We start from the raw sequence: 21,123 nt of genomic DNA, 5'->3' as shown, positions 1-21,123 counted from the left end.
TTTGTTAAAAATGTAGTACAAATGTCTGGTTGCTGCTGACACGATAAATAAATAAAAATAAATATACCTTGTAAGCCGCTATGAGTCCCCTTCGGGGTGAGAAGGGCGGCATATAAATGTTATAAATAAATAAATGTAATTTTATTGGTAACTATTTTTATTTTGAAATTTACCAGTAGCTGCTGCATTTCCCACCCTCAGTTTATACTCAAGTCAATAGGTTTTCCCAGTTTTTTTGTGGCAAAATTAGATGTCTCGGCTTATATTTGGTTCGGCTCATATTCCAGTATATATGGCAAGTCCCTCACAGATGGCACACGGCATGGTCCCCAGGTGGCATGAACAGCAGACCTGGAATAAACGTCACAGCCATGAAAAATTTAAACATTCATTTATTAGAATATTTATGTAAAAAGACTCTCTTTACACATTTTATTTATACAACGGTTTTCATTGCTTGAACGGCTCCTCGCTGGAGACAAGAGCAGGAAAGCACATACAGGCAACTGGCCTCTACTCAGGCTGAAGCCGCGAGCGAGCGCCAGAGAAGCCCACCTTGGGCAGAGGGACATAGAGTTGTGGATGGGGAGGGGGCCAGCCAGGTGGAGCCCCCTCCTGCCGCTCACCTCCCCTTACCTGTGCCGCTTGCAGCCCCTCCCCACTGCCAGCGAGGGCAGGTGTGCTGGAGGAGGGGTGGGTTGGTTGGTTTTGGGTGGCAGGACGGACAGGTGCACACAGAGCGATGGACAGGCCTAGGCTTAGCCCTCTGGGCTGGACGAAGAGAGCGGCAAATTCACAACACCGTTTTGCGCAGGCAGACACTGTATGGCTAAAAAAGGCACGGCGCAAGGGGAAAGAGATGGGGGAAGGTCCCTTTCAGGGTAGGGTTGGGAGGAGGCCTAAGACCTACTTGGGCAGAAGGGGGTCAGCAGGCACCAGCATGGCACAGTCCTTGAAGAGAAGTCTGGGGGACAGAGTCACGTCTAAAGTGCAAAACCAGCAACAGATCTATGCACCCACCCTTCCTTCCTTCCTGACTCTCCACAGCCATGCATACAAGGTACACTCATCCTTACTCTGAAAAAGAAAACCTACCTAAATGCTGAGAAAATAAATAAATGTGATCAACCAACTTTGGAATTCTGATGTAGGAAAAGAAACAGGGTCCTACTCCCCTTTGGAAAGCCAACCTGTGACACTCTGTGAAGCTGGAAAAGGGCAAATTCTGGAGATCTTGGTGTCGTGACTCCTTCCCCGTGATCCAAAAGAGGCAATTCTACCCCACAGGACTGAAAATGACCCCTTTTTTAGACGAGGATTGAATGTGTTTTGAAGAAGAGTCACTGGATATTCCCAGGAGTGGAGATTCTAAGCCCAAGGTTTGGAAAAGCAGAGGACTTCCAACACCCTGGACAACATGGTCAAGGGGTGAGAAATTTTTGGGAACTGCAGTCCAAAACAACAGGAGAGCCTGAGGTTCTCCGCATCTGCTGTCAAAGCAACCTCACTGGACCAGTCCCCCTTCCAGACTTTTCTTTCTTCAAGCGCCCGGAAGTAATGGGGAACCCCTGCAATGTCAAAACATCTTTGGCTGAGGTCTTCTCCTATGCAAAATGCACATGGTATAGTTAAATGGTTTGTGGATTATGCCTGGATAATGGCGTGGCTGAATGCTTGTCTGCAAATGAGGAGGACTTTCAAACTGAACACAAGCACAGTATGGTTCGAGCCTCTCCAGCAGCAAGCAATGTGTCTTGGGCTCTCTCTATCGCTTGCAATGTGGATTTACACAGAATTGTAGAATAATCAACAGCACAACTCCTTAATACACTAAAATCTCGCTTATCCAATCTTCGCTCATCCAACGTTCTGTATTATCCAATGTATTATCCTGCCCAGATCCACAGTTGTTTCCTCTAGGCCAGGGGTTCTCAAAATAAGGGCCGTAGGTCATTTACCCGGCCCTCGCTCAGAGTCAACCTAAGTCTGAAACAACTTGGGAAGTCTGACTTGGCCACGATAGTCCACGCTCTGGTTACATCCCGTATAGACTACTGCAACGCTCTCTACATGGGGTTGCCTTTGAAGGCTGCTCGGAAGCTTCAAATGGTCCAGCGCTCGGCAGCCAGGTTGCTAACAGGAGCGGCACTCAGGGAGCATACTACTCCTCTGTTGCGCCAGCTCCACTGGCTGCCAGTTTGCTACCGGGCACAATTCAAAGTGCTGGCGTTAGCCTATAAAGCCCTAAACGGTTCTGGCTCTACTTACCTCTCCGAACACATCTCCTCCTATGAACCGACTAGGACACTAAGATCATCTGGGGAGGCCCTGCTCTCTGTCCCGCCTGCATCACCGGCGTGCTTGGCGGGGACGAGAGACAGGGCCTTCTCAGTGGTGGCCCCTCGGCTGTGGAACGCCCTAATTGCAGATATCAGATCAGCCCCCTCCCTGCTGGCGTTTCGGAGGAAAGTGAAGACCTGGCTGTTCGAACAAGCATTTGATTAAACAGTGTAATTGAACATAGGAATACGGAATAATTGATGATGAGACTGGATTCTGATTTTACTGTTGAGGCGATAATGATTGTTATACGGATGTTAACAAGTTATGTTATAATTGTTTTTAATTGCCCTATACTGCTTTGTGATGTTTTGTATTGATGTTGTTCACCGCTTTGAGTCGCCTGAGGGCTGAGAAAAGCGGTATAGAAATAAAGTAAATAAATAAAATAAAATAAATTGAAAGCACACAACAACAACAACAAAAATCCTATCTCATCAGCCAAAAGTAGGCCCACATTTCCCATCGAAGTATTAATATTTGTTAACATTGTTCTTCATTCTAATTATTGTATTGTTGTAAGTGTTTTTTGCACTACAAATAAGATATCTGCAGTGTGCATAGGAATTCATTCATTTTTTTTCCACATTATAATCCGGCCCTCCAACAGTTTGAGGGACTGTGACCTGGCCCTCTGTTTAAAAAGTGTGAGGACCTCTGCTCTAGGCAATGTTTTCAATACATTGCAATGTTTGGGTGCTAAATTGGTAAATACAATAATTACTACATAACGTTACCCTGTATTGAACTGCTTTTTCTGTCAATTTGTTGTAAAACATGATGTTTTGGTGCTTAATTTGTAAAATCATAACGTAATTTGACATTTAATAGGTTTTTCCTTAATTACTCTTTATTAGCCAACATTTTCGCTTACTCAATGTTCTGCCAGCCCGTTTATGTTGGATAAGCGAGACTCTACTGTATATAAAACTGATTGGCAAGGATGATGAGAGTGTTTTATATGCATCCCGGGATAATATAAGAATGGGATTCGCAGAAATGTGGGATGGTAGATATGCAAAAGATGTGGAGAAAGGGAAAGCTAAGCTGGGAGAACCATAGGGAAGTCTACCACCTTCTGGGATAGGCCTTCCATATATTGTGTGCCGTTTGTGAGGTTGGCTGGCCAAAACATCTGGAGGGATGAAGCGTACTCAGTCCTTTCCTACAGAAAGGTAATGACTATAGTGGAGAAAAGGTAGGTATAATGCTATGGAGCAGTGCTTCTCAACCTGTGGGTCCCATTGGTGTTTTGGTCTACAACTCCCAGAAATCCCAGCCCGTTTGCCAACTGTTAGGATTTCTGGGAGTTGAAGGCCAAAACATCTGGGGACCCACAGGTTGAAAACAACTGCTATGTAGGCTGGCAGGCAAGAGAAGAATGGAGCTGAGAAGTGTTTGTAAAGGAACAATGTGTGAGAAGCCAGTTGCAAATACAGTACAGTCTCGCTTATTCGACATAAACAGGCCGGTAGAACGGAAATGTCGGATAATTCAGAGACTCCTACTGTTACCCGTTTGACGAGGTGCTAGGCACCTAGAACACTAACAACTGGGACTCAAAGAGTTAAAGCAAGGCAACGTCTTGTGGCTGGAACGGCCCAGCAGGAAGTGCCCAGATGCGGAAGAGGAGCATGGAAATCACAGAGGAAAGGAGGGAGGACGCTTCCGCTTTTGGTCCTGCCTTCCCCCCCCCCCCCTTTCCTCCCTCCTCCTTGTGTTGCCTTTTTCATTTATTGGGAATGGAGAGAGAGAGTTGGGGAGCAGTTCTTTAATTGAAGGAGAAATGCTGGAGAAAAAGAGGAACGTCGGATAAGACGGAATGTCGGATAAGTGAAGGTTGGATAAGCGAGACTCTACTGTATGCTCTTTTGGGGACAGGAAGAGAGCTTGAGAAAGTTACTTTTTGGACGATTACTCTTTGAATCCCCCATTGCTCCTGTTGTTTGGGCAATACTGGGAGCTGAAGACCAGAAAGTAACTCTTCCCGATTGGGGACGGGTATGTGACAAAGCAAACTAGTTGAGAATAACATCTTCCCCGGGTCAGGTATTGCTAAAAGGCTAAGGGACCCAAGTACTTAATCTGAGGCTTCAAAAAAAAGGGGAGAAAAAAGATTAAAGCTTTTGGTTACAGAGAGATAGAGAACTTAGTATTTCTTTCCTGAGCTAGAGCAGGGGACAGTGAGTTCCTTTAATAGTATCCCATTGCCCTTTTGCAGAATCGTTTATCGCCTCTTCTTACAAAAGAGATACCCTGTCTTTTTAAAAATAATAATAATAAAGCGAAAATTCCATTATGTACAACCATGTATTCATCTTTGGTCAACAAAATGCTCTTTTGAGTGCCTTAATAAAAGGTTATTTAAATCATGAGAAGAGAGTCTGGATAATTCCAGGAAAGAAGAACAAGTGGAGTGATCAGCAAGAGAACACATAATCTGTTGATTTAGACAAGTGCCAGCGGCTGAATGTGAACCTAGATCAAGCATGGGCAGCTTGGCCCTCCAAGTGTTTTGGACTTCCACCATTCCTAACAGCTTCATGCCCCTTCCTTTCCCCCCTCAGCCGCTTAAGCGAAAAGGAAAAGGAACGGCCTGAGGCTGGTAGGAATGGTGGGAGTTGGAAGTCCAAAACACCTTGAAGGCCCAAGTTTGCCCATGCCTGACCTAGATGGTCTTGTGAAAGAGAAAGAGGCATGCACTTTAGGGATAGTGAGACCTGTCGCCCAAAGCAGCAACTTTTCCAAGCTGTGCTCCAAGCAGCGTCCAATTTAGAAAGTTGCGTCGGATAGTACGGCATTTCCGATGGAGCGATCGGTTACAATCCCAAACTCTTTACAAGCTGGACATGCTATTTAAAAACACAGCTACGGATATCCACTGGGCTTGAAGCCTCAGTGATGCAGATATTCCAAAAATCATTTTTGGGGAGGAGCTTGGAAGCCTCTTACTCCCAACATGAACGCTGGCAGATGGTACACTAAAGTAGAGTAGGTGAGCTGAAGCCAAACTTGGTCTCTCTTAGAAATCCAGTTTCATGACTTGCCTTGGACATGTCTGCTCAGCAATAATCAATCCACAGGAAAGCAGAAGAGGGATTGGTCCAACAATCTAGCCATAATCTTGGCTAAATCCAGATGTTAGCAACCTTTCTTCAGCTTTCCTGATGTGATATGTTGTCGTTAGAAATCCAGTTTCATGACTTGCCTTGGACATGTCTGCCCAGCAATAATCAATCCACAGGAAAGCAGAAGAGGGATTGGTCCAACAATCTAGCCATAATCTTGGCTAAATCCAGATGTTAGCAACCTTTCTTCAGCTTTCCTGGTGTGATATGTTGTCGAAGGTTTTCTGGGTTGCTATGAGTTTTCTGGACTGTATGGCCATGTTCCAGAAGCATTCTCTCCTGATGTTTTGCCCACAGCTATGGAAGGCATCCTCAGAGGTTGTGAGGTCTGTTGGAAACTAGGCAAGCAGGGTTTATCTATCTATGGAATAACATCCAGAGTGGGGGAAACAACGTTTGTCTGCTTCAGGCAAGTGTGATTGCTCCAACTTGACTAGCATTGAAAAGCTTTGAAGCTTCAAGGCTTGGTTGCTTCCTGCCTGGGGGAATCCTTTGTTGGGAGAGATTAGCTGGTCGTGATTGTTTCTTGTCAAGTGGGAATGCTGCACTTGATCACCTTGATTAGCATTGGAAAGCCTCCCCCAGGCAGGAAGCAACCAAGCCTTGAAGCTGCAAGGCTATTCAACGCTAATCAAGATGGCCAATTGCAACATTCACACTTGCCTCCAACAGACAAGAGTTCTTTCTCCCACCCTGGACATCATTCCATAGATATATAAAACCCACTTGCCTAGTCTCCAACAGACCTCTGACGATGATTACCATAAATGTGGGTGAAGAATGCTTCTGGAACATGGCCACACAGTCTGGAAAACTCACAGCACCCCAATAATGCCTCCCCTTCGCAACTAAGTTAGACTGAGAAGTAGTGACTGGTCTAATATAAATCATTGTGTGATTTACAGTAACCCATTTTCTGGTATGTCTTGGACAAATGGGGAAAAACAGCAATAACCAACAAACCACGGTCAAAACTGGCTCTCTGAAGTGCAAATGGACAAGAGGTTTCACTCACGCAAAAAGAAAAAAAAACGCAGTTCCTTTGGCACTGCAGAAGACAACGTTAACAGAGTAAAACATGCCTAATCCTGAGCAAGACACTCTTTCAATGAGAGGAGACTGGCTTTTCTTTCTTTTTTTCCCCCAGGAGAAGGCTACTGTGACAAATTCCTGCCTTCACAAACCTACCCACTTGGGGGCGCTCTCTCACTACTGCACAAAGCTTCCAAAATGAAAGCCAAAACCCCCCCCCAAAAACCCAGAAGCAGAGAGAGAATGATCGATGGAGAGACACTGAGTGAGAGAAGAGAAAGCAAGAGAGAAGAGGAAAGAGTCTGTGATGGATATGTACGAGAGAGTTGTCTGTGTTTGTGTGAACGTGCAGGAACCTCCCCCTACAAGTCCCATCTAGTAGTGCATTTCGGGGCTCACTGCCCTTTGGGGATGAAGGGCTCCCCCTCCTCAGGATCGGGCCTTGGCCCAGGGTCACTCAGGCACCGCATGATCCGCTGGTTGCTGGGGCTGTCCCCAGTCCCGGGCGTGAAGACGTCATCGGTGCCCGGAGAGGAAGGCTCCTTGGCTCTCATCACCAGCCCGGTCTCGTCTTCGTCCTCCTCCGGGGATGGCGGGAGGCGGTTCATCCCCTTCAGCGCTTCGTTCACCAGGTCGACAGACTCCGGAGACTGCGGGGAGGCCGGGTCGATGGTGATGATGGGGAGGTTCTCTGAACCCGGCTTGGGGTCATAAGCAAGAGGGTCTGGAGAAGGAGAGAGAAGGCCATCAACAATGGAGAGAAGAGCAGTCAAAAAAACAATGCTATGTGCACATATTTTTAAAAGTTGACATTTGACTGTTGAGAGTAATAACACAAGCCAACCAATATTTTTCATCAGATATCATTTTAGGTCCGTGATGGTGAACCTATGACATGCGTGTCAGCACTGACACGCGTAGCCATTTTTGATGACACGTGGCCGCATACAGAGAAGTATGGGGCCGCATGCCGAGAAGCACGTTTCATCATCGGCTCCTGCACCGCGAGGTGCAGGAACTGAGGATGAAACATTTGCTGTAGCAGGATGAAACATTTGCTGTAGCAGGATGAAACATTTGCTGTAGCAGGATGAAACATTTGCTGTAGTAGGATGAAACATTTGCTGTAGCAGGATGAAACATTTGCTGTAGCAGAATGAAACATTTGCTGTAGCAGGATGAAACATTTGCTGTAGCAGGATGAAACATTTGCTGTAGCAGGATGAAACATTTGCTGTAGCAGGATGAAACATTTGCTGTAGCAGGATGAAACATTTGCTGTAGCAGGATGAAACATTTGCTGTAGCAGGATGAAACATTTGCTGTAGCGTAGTGTAGACACTTTGTGCCAGAGGTCTGTAGGCCAAATCAACAGAACTCCAGCACAGAGCGTCTAGTTCTGGGACTTCCGGTAAGGCCGTTAGGGTATCTTTGACCTCATTTCTGACCGGTGGAGCAGGGAGCAGCAGAATTCCGCTGGGAATGCATCTCTGGAACAGTGGATTAGATGATGGTTGCACCCCAGAACAGTGGATTAGATGATGGTTGCACCCCAGAACAGTGGATTAGATGATGGTTGCACCCCAGAACAGTGGATTAGATGATGGTTGCACCCCAGAACAGTGGATTAGATGATGGTTGCTGTGGTTATGTGGTTGCTGGTAAGGGCCTCCAGAGGCTAATTGAATTAATGCATTTACACAATGGTATCAATAGAATCTGATATCAGTGCGTAAATGTATTATTCGATTGGCCTTGTCGCAAAAACTATACACGATAGAGAAAAAAATAAACAGAGATCAGAATTCTGTGCAAAAAACTCTATAAGAATGACCTAAAATTATATCTGATTAAAAAGACTTGTTGACTTGTGGTTAATTCGATTCTATTCATATTAGTGCGTAAATGCATTAATTATGTGATTAGCCTCATTGCAAAAACTACACGTGATAGAGAAAAAATAAACACAGATTTGAATTCAGTGCAAAAAAAACTCAATAAGAACGACCTAAAGTTATATTTGATGAAACATAATTGTTGGCTTGTGTTACACTAATATGGTGTTTCTCAGCCTTCCTAATGCCGCAACCCCTTAATACGGTTCCTCATGTTGTGCTGACCCCCAACCATAACATTATTTTTGTTGCTACTTCATAAGTATTATTTTGCGACTGTTAAGAATTGTATTGTAAATATCTGATATGGAGGATGTATTCACTTGACCAAATTTGGCACAAATACCTACGATATGCCCAAATTTGAATACTGGTGGGGTTGGGGGGAGGGATTTATTTTGTCATTTGGGAGTTGTAGTTGCTGGGGTTTATAGTTCACCTACAATAAAAGAGCATTCTGAACTCCACCAACGATGAAACTGAACCAATCTTGGCATACAGAACTCCAATGACCAAGAGAAAATACTGGAACGGTTTGGTGGGCACTGAGCTTGAGTTTTGGATTTGTAGTTCACCTATACCCAGAGAGCACTGTGGACTCAAGCAATAATGGATCTGGACCAAACTTGGCACAAATACTCAATATGCCAAAATGTGAACAGTGATGGAGTTTGGGGAAAATAGATCTTGACATTTGGGAGATGTAGTTGCTGGGATTTATAGTTCACCTACGATCAAAGAGCATTCTGAACCCCACCAACGACAGAATTGGGCCAAACTTCCTACGAAGAACCCCCATGACCAACAGAAAATATTGTGTTTTCTGATGGTCTTTGGCGAGCCCTCTGACACCCCCTTGCGACCCCCCCAAACGTCTTGATTCGCAGGCTGAGAAACGCTGATCTGATTGATATCAGTGTGCAAATGTATTAATTATTAGATTAGCCTCATTGCAAAAACTATACGTGACAGAGAAAAAAAATGAATACAGATCTGAATTCAATGAAAAAGAAATCTATAAGAATGACCTAAAATCATATCTGATGAGAAATAGTTGTTTCCTTGTGGTTAATTAGATTCTATTGATATCAGTGAGTAAATGCATCAATTATTCAATTAGCCTCATTGCAAAAACTACACGTGATAGAGAAAAAAATTAACAGAGATTTAAATTCAGTGCAAAAATAAAAACTTTAGAAGAATGACCTAAAATCATATTTGATGAAAAATATTTGTTGGCTTGCGTTAAACTAATATGATGTGAAATGTACCATTCATCATATTTTAAAAAGTTGACATGATGGGAAAAAAATAAAGATATTTAAAATCAGCATTAAAATTGATTTAAATTGTGCTACTCGAATTTCTAATGATAACAAAAAGTTTGATTTTGTCGGATCTTCAGAGGATATGGGTTTTTCTCCATTTCCCTCCACCAGAACCTGGGGAGCATTTGAATTTATGAATAACGTGAAGGTAATGGTGAGACCCGTCAAATTTGACTCATGGTCAAGAGATATATCATATGAGTAAATATGAAATAAATGTATCTTATGCATTTTTATTGGATTTCAGTGTTAAGCAGAGTTTCAAAACTGGGTTCTGAAAACACCAGCTGCAGAAAATCTTGCTGATTAAACGATTGAAAGTTGAAGCCTGAGTTGAGGTGAGTTCCCAATCGTCGGCCCAGCTTTTGCTCACCTAGAAGTTCAAAAACTGTAATGTGAGTAGATAAATAGGTACCACCTTGGCGGGGAGGTAATGAAAAAGGCGCCCATGTCGATATGCCGGCGATTCAATTGGGAGAGTCCAACGACGGCATGGAAAATGGAGCAACAGCACCCCCTTGTGGTCAGAGTCAAGCACAGCCTCCCGATGCCGGAGATGGAAAAAGATGGGAAAGCCTTTCCCTCTGTTTATGTACCGTCTGTCTTAGAATCATAGAATCAAAGAGTTGGAAGAGACCTCATGGGCCATCCAGTCCAACCCCCTGCCAAGAAGCAGGAATATTGCATTCAAAGCACCCCTGACAGATGGCCATCCAGCCTCTGTTTAAAAGCTTCCAAAGAAGGAGCCTCCACCACACTCCGGGGCAGAGAGTTCCACTGCTGAACGGCTCTCACAGTCAGGAAGTTCTTCCTCATGTTCAGATGGAATCTCCTCTCTTGTAGTTTGAAGCCATTGTTTCGTGTCATAGTCTCCAGGGAAGCAGAAAACAAGCTTGTGCCCTCCTCCCTGTGGCTTCCTCTCGCATATTTATACATGGCTATCATATCTCCTCTCAGCCTTCTCTTCTTCAGGCTAAACATGCCCAGCTCCTTAAGCCGCTTCTCATAGGGCTTGTTCTCCAGACCCTTGATCATTTTAGTCACCCTCCTCTGGACACATTCCAGCTTGTCAATATCTCTCTTGAATTGTGGTGCCCAGAATTGGACACAATATTCCAGGTGTGGTCTAACCAAGCGGAATAGAGGGGTAGCATGACTTCCCTTGATCTAGACACTATGCTCCTATTGATGCAGGCCAAAATCCCATTGGCTTTTTTTGCCGCCACATCACATTGTTGGCTCATGTTGTCCACGAGGACTCCAAGATCTTTTTCACACGTACTGCTCTCGAGCCAGGCATTGTCCCCCATTCTGTATCTTTGCATTTCGTTTTTCCTGCCTAAGTGGAGTATCTTGCATTTGTCACTGTTGAACTTCATTTTGTTAGTTTTGGCCCATCTCTCTAATCTGTCAAGATCGTTTTAAATTCTGCTCCTGTCCTCTCCCTCCCAATTTGGTGTCGTCTGCAAACTTGATGATCCTGCCTTCTAGCCCTTCCTCTAAGTCATTAATAAAGATGTTGAACAGGACCGGGCCCAGGACGGAGCTCTGCGGCACTCCATTCGTCACTTCTTTCCAAGATGAAGAGGAAGCATTAGTGAGCACCCTCTGGGTTCGTCCATTTAACCAATTACTGATCCACCTCACTGTAGTTTTGCCTAGCCCACATTGGACTAGTTTGTTTGTAAGAAGGTCATGGGGGACCTTGTCAAAGGCCGTACTGAAATCCAGGTACGCTACATCCACGGCATTCCCCGCATCCATCTTTGTCAATTGCATAAGAGCATTGAATGTTTGCCATATATGTGTACTGCAATCTGCCCTAAGTTCCCTCAGGGAGATAGAGTGGAATATAAATAAAGATTATTATTATTATTATTATTATTATTATTATTTTCTTGAATGGATATTGCTGTAAGTTTCAATATTTGTTCATTTAATCAGGCAAATGAAAACTCTCATAGAAAGGAAACACTCTTCTGTCTTGTGGAGAAACCAAACGAACAACTGAACTATTTTGTTCCATTCCATGAAACACTGAACCAAGATGACATTGGAATTGTTCAGATTCTCTATAAGAAAATGAGAAGTAGATCTTGGAAAGGGGTAGATTTGGAGACAGGAAGGGGCGGACTACCCTATTTTCCCCACATTTCTGCATGAATTTAACTGGACATGCTTCCTTCCATTCAGCAGCTCAAGTGAAGCACTTTACCTATCCGATGGAGTGATGTCCCCACATTATCCTCTAAAATCCCCGTTTAGACATACTTTATTTCTGTTCAAGCTAGTGTTTAAAATTTTTTTTAATCAATTACATCTGGCTCTGCCCGCAGTGTTTCTCATTTTTGTGTGTTATTGCTTATAGGTTATTTATTATATTGTATTGTGTTTTAGTTGCTTAATTGCTTTGTTGTTTTATTGATGTATTTGTTGGGCTTGGCTTCATGTAAGCCGCCCCGGGTTCCTTGGGGAGATGGTGGCAGGGTATAAATAAAGTTTTATATTATTATTATTATTATTATTATTATTATTCAGAGAAGCAACAGGCAGATACTGTATATACTTGAGTATAAGCCAAGTTTTTCAGTTTGGGTCAAAGTTATTTATTATTTTACTTTGCTGTTATTATTTTTATTAAGTTTATTATTTTATTTATTTATTTCATATATTTATATCCTGCCCTTCTCCCCACAAGAAGGACTCTTGTTTTATTTAATTATTATTATTTATTTACAGCTTTTATATTCCGCCCTTCCTACCCCGCAGGGGACTCAGGGTGGATTACAGTGTACACATATATGGCAAACATTCAATGCCAATTTTGACATACAACATATACATAGACAGAGGCTATTTAACTTTTTCTGGCCGCCAGGGGAGCTGTCGCTTTCATCGTCCATCTGCGACGCTGATGAAGCACTTCCGCATTCTCCGCATGCTTCCCTGCTGGAATGCTTTGCTGGAGTCTTCTTTATGGCCTCATAAATCAGTTAATTTAGCCTCCCCACACTTTAAGGTGGTACCTTATTTTCCTACTTGACAGATGCAACTGTCTTTCGGGTTGCAAAGGTCGACAACTGGCTACACAATTGGTCGGAAACCCACTCCAACCTGGGCTGGCTTTGAACACATGACCTTTTGGTCAGAGTGATCTTAATGCAGCTGACACTCATTATTATTATTATTATTATTATTATTATTATTATTATTATCATTACATTTATTATTTTACTCTTTTTATTATTATTGGAAGGCTACGTAAGCACATTTACATTGAAGAAGGTTAGAATAATGGTTTAATCAGAGTTGAACAGTCTTAATCTTAAATTACAGTTTTATGTAAATATTCAAAACCATTTAACCTACGAATGCCTCAATTAATGTAATTTTATTGGTATCTATTTTTATTTTGAAATTTACCAGTAGCTGCTAAATTTCCTACCCTTGGCTCATACTCGAGTCAATACGTTTTCCTAGTTTTTTGTGGAAAAATTGGGTGCCTTAGTTTATATTCAGATCGCCTTATACTCGAGTATATACAGTATTTCATGCCAACTTGCCCAGTAATGTTTTACCGTCATACAGAAAGCTTTACAGATAGGTATAGTGCAATCTCCTTATCCATGGCCTCAATATTCTCTGTTTCACTTAACTAAGCCCAAAAAAATATTCCCACCAAAAGTGGGCCTCTCTAGGTCCCCCAGTGTATTCTAGGATATGCTTTTGACTCAAGTATTGTTAAAATATAGGGTTTGCTATCTATGCCACAAGAAAGGTGTGTGTCTTAGAACATAATCCTTGTGAATATGGAGGTTGTACTGCATACAAACAAACTTTTCAATGGAAAACAATTTTGTTTTTCTTGACTAATTTATTTTCTTTTCAAAAACAATGCCTCTTTTGGGGAAGGTGGCTTTGTATTAGAAACAGTTTGATCACTGCAGTCACCACAGTCTGATGAAGGACACTTAGCTATGCGCAAATGAACTCAGGAACATCCATGGCCAGAGCAATGGATTGTGAATTTAACGAACACCTTCCTTGAGTCTGCCGGGCCGAGCTTTGGCACAGCAGGGAAATCACCAGCAATAAGATCTACCAACCAAAAGGTTGCCAGTTTGAACCCCAGGTCAGCGTGAGCAACCGACTGCCAGCCTAGCTCACTGTTTACCTAAGCAGTTTGAAAACAGCTTAGAGGTGTAAATAGAGAAATTAGGTACCACTAAAAAGGGAGGGAGGTATTTTATGACACCGTAAAAGAAAAAGATCAAAACAAAAAGGAAGGAGGAAGTCCTGATGGCTCTTCGTCATAGAGGATGGAGCGACAACACCCACCTGCAGCTGGATATGAACACAATCTCAAAAGGTGCCGAAAAAAGCTGGACGTTGACACAACGTACCTTCTGTCTGGCTGTTTCTGTCCTGTCTGTCCAAACGGCATTGAATGTTTGCCGTGTGTGTGTACTGTAATCCGCCCTGAGTCCCTTGGGCGATAGGGCGGGATATAAATAAAGTGTTGTTATTAGGTTCTTGTGGGGTTTTTCGGGCTCTATGGCCATGTTCTAGAGGCATTTCTCCTGACGTTTCGCCTGCATCTATGGCAAGCATCTTCAGAGGTAGTGAGGTCTGTTGGAATTAGGATAGTGGGTTTATATATCTGTGGAATGGCTGGGGTGGGGCAAAGAGCTCTTCTCTGCTGGAGCTGGGTGTGAATGTTTCAACTGACCACCTTCATTAGCATTTGAAGGCCTGGCTGAGCCTGGGAAAATCTTTTGTTGAGAGGTGTTAAGATGTGCCTGGTTGTTTCCTTTCTGCTGTTTTGCTGTTGTAATTTTAGAGTTTTTTATACTGGTAGTCAAAATTTTGTTCATTTTCATGGTCTCTTCCTTTCTGTGTAGTCTGAGTGTTGTTGTTATTATTACTTTGTTGTTATTATTATTACTTAGTTGTTATTAAAGTGCTGTTATTATTACTTTGTGTATTTTGGTATGAATGCATAAAGAGACTTCTCAAAATGTATCCAGATAGTTCACAACCAGATGATATCTTGCACGCTGAGCACGTGCCCATCTGAATCACAGCTGGCATCACTTTGAAGAGATTCTTGCATCCTAAAGATCCCAATTCCCGAAACATTGTGGTTCATGTTCCCAAGCAAGGAAAAAACATTCATTGGGAATATGTGACTATAATTCTTCTGGTGTTTTTGGACTGCAGCTCCCATGCCTCACCATTGTCTATGCTGGGCAGGGTGTATGGCAGTTGTATGACTATGTACAGGTCAGGTTTGGTAGAGCTTTGGGGGCTCATTACCTTTTGGAGGTTGTGCTGGTATGGCTGTACCAGGAGCTCCAACTTCTTTTCCTTTCTATTGAGTGTTTGCATGTATTCCAAAGTTCCATGCATTTTGCAATAAGGTGGCTTCCCTTGGTTTGCAATCATAGGGCCAATGACCCATCAATTATCATTATGGTCTTTAGTTCCGCCCCTTTTTCTGGGTTAAGGAGGGGAAAAGGGGACCTCTAGTTCAGGTCACACAGAGAAGCCTTTCGTACAGGACGTGAATCAGTTCCACCTGTAGAAAGCTTCGTCTTTTACAGCTTTGCTGGGGGGAATTCAGTCCCACAGCTCTACAGAGAACTACAGCATAGCCTTTGTTGGGGAATTTAGTTCCACAACTCTCCAGCCAGCTCTTTGCTGGAGAAATACAGCTCCGCTGTTTTACAGCCAGCCTTCACTGGGAATTGAAAGCCTTCTTTCCTCTTGAAAATCTACTAAAGGACTCTGTTTGGTAAGGACCACTCGCGGCAGCCATAAAGCAATTTGAACCGGGTGTAGGGGCCCATGCCAGCAGAGCTTAAGCCAGATTGCCCAGGGAGGGGTCAAGGATTTCTTTTGTAGAAGGAAAAAACAGTTTATGAAGAAGGTTGCCTGTCCCTTGTGGACAAGATTTAAGCAAGCCACCAGTTGATTCAAAGCCTTGAAGTATTTGTTTGATTTATTGAAGATTTAAGCAACAATAAAAACTTTGTTGAACTTTCTAAGTCTTTAAAAAAACTTTGTGTGGGGAAATCCGAAAGGCCTCTCAGCCGAGGCACCCCGGCGTCCCGTTGGGCATTCGAAAACAAGTCCTGTCTACAAACTCTTTCACAGGCCCAGCGCCTGACAGCACAGAGATAAAGGGCTCTCCTCTTCGGGTTCGGCGAATGCAGCATTTTCAGATACCTACCGCAATATACATCAGCATATGGATATATACTGTGTAGGGTATAATTTTCATGTTTTGTTTTTGCAGACTGCATGTCAACCAGGGTAGCATCCAGCATGCAAGTTGCCAATGAAGAGGCGGGGCTCACTGGTGGGCAGAGGATGTTCTCGGAAGTCCTTTTACAAGCTACGCCTGGATATCAATGGCTGGGCATGACTTCCCTGGGCGAGCAACGTAGGAGCCCTTAAGTGTATTCATGTTTCTTGCCCACAAGAAACTCTCAGTAGCAAGCCGGTCAGCTCATTCAGCACACCATCTGGGAGGTTACAGCGCTAGACTAATACAAAGGGACACAGGATCTCACACTGTGTTCGGAATGAAGGGTGATCGAGGGGAGAGAAGGAATAGGAAACTAAATAGGTAGAGAAGCTACGTTGGGATGCAGCTAGGATTCATTCTTGGTTGAAGGAAAGAGTGGGTGGGTAAGCTTGTACGGACCACAGCAGGGATGGCTGGGTTAGATTGCATTACCTGCTAAGGAGAGGAGCAGCAGTCCTATTTAGAGGCAAGGGTCTGGTTAAAAGAAAGAAGAGAGAGCTAGCAGGAGAACCCATCCGTTGCAGAGCTCGACTAGGTATACTATATCCCTTGTGTCTGTGTTTGTGTTCACTCTCAGGATCTACAATATGATACTGCAGGTTAAAAATGAGTCAACCAGATCCAACTGGTTGGAGACATTTGAGCCAGGCTTTAGCACAGCGGGTTACACTGCCAGATGCAGAAAATCTTGCCGACAGTTCAAGCCCGGGTTGGGGTGAGCTCCCAACCATCAGCCCAGCTTCTGCTCACGTAGCAGTTCGAAAACAGCAATGTGAGTAGATAAATAGGTACCGCTTCGGCAGTAATAAAAGGCGCCCATGCAGACATGCTACTGATTCAATTGGGAAAGCATCTAAGTTCAACAAAGCTCCTCGGCATGGAAGATAGAGTGACAGCACACCCCCCCTTGTGGTCGGAGTCGAGCACAGCCTCCAGATGCCGGAGATGGAAAAAGATGGGAAGCCTTTACCTCTGTCTATGTACTGTCTGTCTTTGTTAATTGTATAATGGTATTGATTGTTTGCCATATATGTTTTTTCTAAATTAATTTCTTCATACAGAGAACAAAACAATACAATACGAACCTTAGCCATCTAAAAGATAATATCCAAAACCGTTTACAATTTTTATGGCTAGGATACAGGTTCCAATTGTTTTTCCCTTTGCTATATATATCAATTATTTACCCCTTTAAACCCCCCACCCCACCCAACATATATGTGTACTGTAATACAGCCTGAGTCCCCTCGGAGAGATAGGGCAGAATATAAATAAAGCGTAGTATTATTATTATTATTATTATTATTATTATTATTATTATTATTATTATTGGGCTTGGTTTCTTTTCTTTCCCAAGATGCTTTCCTCTGCTATGACACAATATTTTGGTACTCCTTCCATCAACTTTAAACCCCCCACCACACCCACCATATATGTGTACTGTAATCCACCCTGAGTCCCCTCGGAGAGATAGGGCAGAATATAAATAAAGTGTATTGTATTATTATTATTATTATTATTATTATTATTATTATTATTATTATTATTAGGTTTGGTTTCTTTCCTTTCCCAAGATTCTTTCCTCTGCTATGGCACAATATTTTGCCACTCCTTCCATCCACTTACAATTTATTGCAGCATGGGTTCTGAACATTGTGGTGGCCCATCTCTCCGGATAATTCACAAGCCACACTCACACCCACAGAAAGCCCAAATATCTCTATTTCCTTCTGCAGTCCCCCTCAACATGGTGGTAGGAAGTGACATTTGTATCCCTTTCTGTCACTATTTTGAAAGGTGCTACAATGAGAAATTGGAATTATTTGGGAACAGGATAGGTGTGCTTGTGAGGGTAAGAGTATTTTCTGTGTTTTTACGTGCTACAGGGGCTTTTCGTATCTTTTGGAGGTAAAAATAGGTGTAAAATCACGTCAATTTTTAATAAAATGGTAGTTGGGAGTCTTTGGAGGACTGGTAGTAAATTTAAAGTTATCCCCTGACATTAAGTCTAGTCGTGTCCGACTCTGGATGTTGGTGCTCATCTCTATCTCTAAGCTGAAGAGCCGGCGTTGTCTGTACACACCTCTTAGGTTATGTGGCCAGCATGACTGCATAGAGCGCCGTTACCTTCTCGCATAAGCGGTACCTATTGATCTACACATATTTGTATGTTTTCAAACTGCTAGGTTGGCAGAAGCTGGGCCTAACAGTGGGAGCTCACCCCACTTCTCGGATTTGAACCATCAATCTTTTGGTCAGCAACTTCAGCAGCTCAGCGGTTTAACCTGCTGCACCACCAGGGGCCCATTGGAGGACTGGTGGAAGGCCACAAAAATAGAAGCCAGGAGCATCTTGCAGGCCACACTATGCTCTCTCCTCTTTTACATCATAAACACTACCAATACTTTTCTAACCCATTTCAAATTGCTGCTGAATTTTTAAAAAAGTATATAACACTGTGTAACAAAATGTGGAAAAAAAATATGTTCCTGGTTTGAAAATATTATTTCCTGTTTAATTGTACTTTGAACACTGTTGTTCTATTCCAGAAACTTTGTTTTTGTGGCTGCCACAAACTAGGTTGATTGGATTGTTGAACGCTTTCATGGCCGGAATCACTGGGTTGTTGTAGGTTTTTCAGGCTATATTGCCATGTTCCAGAAGCATTCTCTCTTGACATTTCGCCTGCATCTATGGTGGGCATCCTCAGAGGTTGTGAGGTCTATTGGAAACTAGGAACATTGAGTTTATATATCTGTGGAACGTCCAGGATGAGAAATAACTCTTGTCTGTTGGAGGTAGGTGTGAATGTTCCAATTGGCCAGCTTGATTAGCATTTGACAGCCTGACAGTTTTTAGGTGTGGCTTGTTACTGCCTGGGGGAATCCCTTGTTGAGAGGTAATTAATGTAATATAATATATTGTATATACATAAAATATTTATAATATTATAATGTAATGCAATATAATACTAATAATGATATGATATTATAATTATATATTTATATTGCGTGTAATATTACTAATAATATTACAATATAATGGTATAGTACAATAATAATGATAATAATATACCAGAAGTGACTTGCAGTTTCTCAAGTCGCTCCTGACACAAATAATAATAATAATAATAATAATAATAATAATAATAATAATCTTTATTTAATACCCCGCCACCATCTCCCCAATGGGGACACGGGGAGGCTTACATGAGGCCAAGCCCAACAACACATTACAATCAAGTAAAACCAAAACACAATAACAACACAGTAAAATACATACAACATATGAGTACAAAAACGATAAAGCAAAATCATACACAGTAAAATAAAATAACATAACAATGAACGGGCCACATGTGCAAAATAAAACTAAAAATACTAAAATCACAAATATTACAATATAGTAATATTTAATACTGATATTGCACTATGCTAATAACATAATATATTGTATGTATATATATATCTTGTAAGCCGCTCTGAGTCCCCTTCGGGGTGAGAAGGGCAGCATATAAATGTCGTAAAAAAGTAAATAAATAAATAAGCTGGCCTTGATAGTTTCCTGTCTGGAATTCCCCTGTTTTTTTAGTGTTACTCTTTATTTACTGATTTTAGAGTTTTTAAATACTGGTAGCCCGATTTTGTTCGTTTTCATGGTTTCAGGGGAATTGCAGACATGAAACATTCAGGGCCTGCTAACACCTCCCAACAAATCCCCCCCAGGCAGTAAGCAGCCAAGCTTTGAAGCTGCAAATCTATTCAATGCTAATCAAGATGGCCAATTGCAACATTCACACTTGCCTCAAGCAGATAAGCGTTCCTTCTCCCACCATGGACATTATTCCATATATATATGGAAGGAAGGCTGAGCGAAGGAAGATAGATGCTTTTGAGCTGTGGTGTTGGAGGAAAGTTCTGAGAGTGCCTTGGACTGCGAGAAGATCCAACCAGTCCATCCTCCAGGAAATAAAGCCTGACTGCTCATTGGAGGGAAGGATACTAGAGAGTTGAAGTACTTTGGCCACAGCAAAGCCTAGAGAAGACAATTATGCTGGGGAAAGTGGAAGGCAAAAGGAAGAGGGGCCGACCAAGGGCAAGATGGATGGATGGCATCCTTGAAGTGACTGGACTGACCTTGAAGGAGCTGGGGGTGGTGACGGCTGACAGGGAGCTCTGGTGTGGGCTGGTCCATGAGGTCACGAAGAGTTGGAGACAACTGAACGAATGAACAACATATATATATATATATATATATATATATATATATATATATATATATATAAAAACCCCATTTTCCTAGTTTCCAACAGACCTCACAACCTCTGAGGATGCCTTCTTTAGATGTGGGCAAAAAGTCAGGAGAGAATGCTTCTGGAACATGGTGAGACAGCCCAGAAAAATCACCGCAACCAAGCAATTCTGGCCATGAAAGCCTTCAAGAACACACCTTCTCAGTGTGGTCTACACTGCTGAGTTTAGGTTAAGAATCTTGCAGTCTGCATGAAAGGGTTCAATGTAACTTGTGAAGTCTTCTGTATCTCAAATTTCTGAACCTTTGGCATGCAACATGTTTCAGCTGGGAAAATCTATTGTTCAGCCCCAGAAACATCACTCTATTGCCAAATCGCTTTGAGTCCCCCCAGGGGTGAGAAAGGAGGAATATAAGTACTGTAAATAAATGAATAAATAAATTGTGAAAAGCTGCAGCAGCATGGTATAGGCCAGGCATGGGCAAACCTTGGCCCTCCAGGTGTTTTGGACTTCAACTCCCACAATTCCTAATAGCCTCAGGCCCCTTCCTTTCCCCCCTCAGTTGCTTAAAGATGGCATATAGATGGCATCTGACACCACAAAAAATTGGAAAGTATTACAAAAAAGCAAACAAAAAATGTTGGAAATACAAGGAAATAGTGGGTTCATACTTCCATATGTGGTGGACGTGCAATAAAACCAAAAATTATTGGGAAAAAATCAGAAAAATATTCAAGAAATTTTACATATAAAAATTCCATTAAGACCGGAAAACTTTCTACTGGGGATACATGAACAAAAAATAGATACAAACAAAGATAAATTACCGTATATACT

General features: G+C 42.5%; 1 protein-coding gene across 3 annotated transcripts in view; it reads right to left on the bottom strand.

The window, feature by feature from the left end:
* Positions 1–374: 374 nt before the first annotated feature.
* SLC9A1 (solute carrier family 9 member A1) overlaps positions 375–21,123 on the bottom strand; it is a 185,105-nt gene continuing 164,356 nt past the window's right edge. The window contains exons 12-13 of one of the 3 annotated variants that reach the window (XM_060784526.2): positions 16,466–16,507; positions 7,164–7,224 (exon numbers count right to left, since the gene is read on the bottom strand). In XM_060784526.2, coding sequence (XP_060640509.2) covers positions 16,494–16,507 — 14 coding nt within the window. In that variant the 3' untranslated portion in view covers positions 7,164–7,224; positions 16,466–16,493. Of the gene's footprint in view, positions 7,225–15,698; positions 16,272–16,465; positions 16,508–21,123 lie in introns of those variants that run through there. The other 2 variants (XM_060784525.2, XM_060784527.2) reach the window with 2 other exon arrangements.

The sequence above is a fragment of the Anolis sagrei genome, chromosome X (assembly GCF_037176765.1).
Source record: "Anolis sagrei isolate rAnoSag1 chromosome X, rAnoSag1.mat, whole genome shotgun sequence".
NCBI classification, from domain to species: domain Eukaryota; kingdom Metazoa; phylum Chordata; class Lepidosauria; order Squamata; family Dactyloidae; genus Anolis; species Anolis sagrei.
This window is presented reverse-complemented; position numbering and strand designations above follow the sequence as displayed.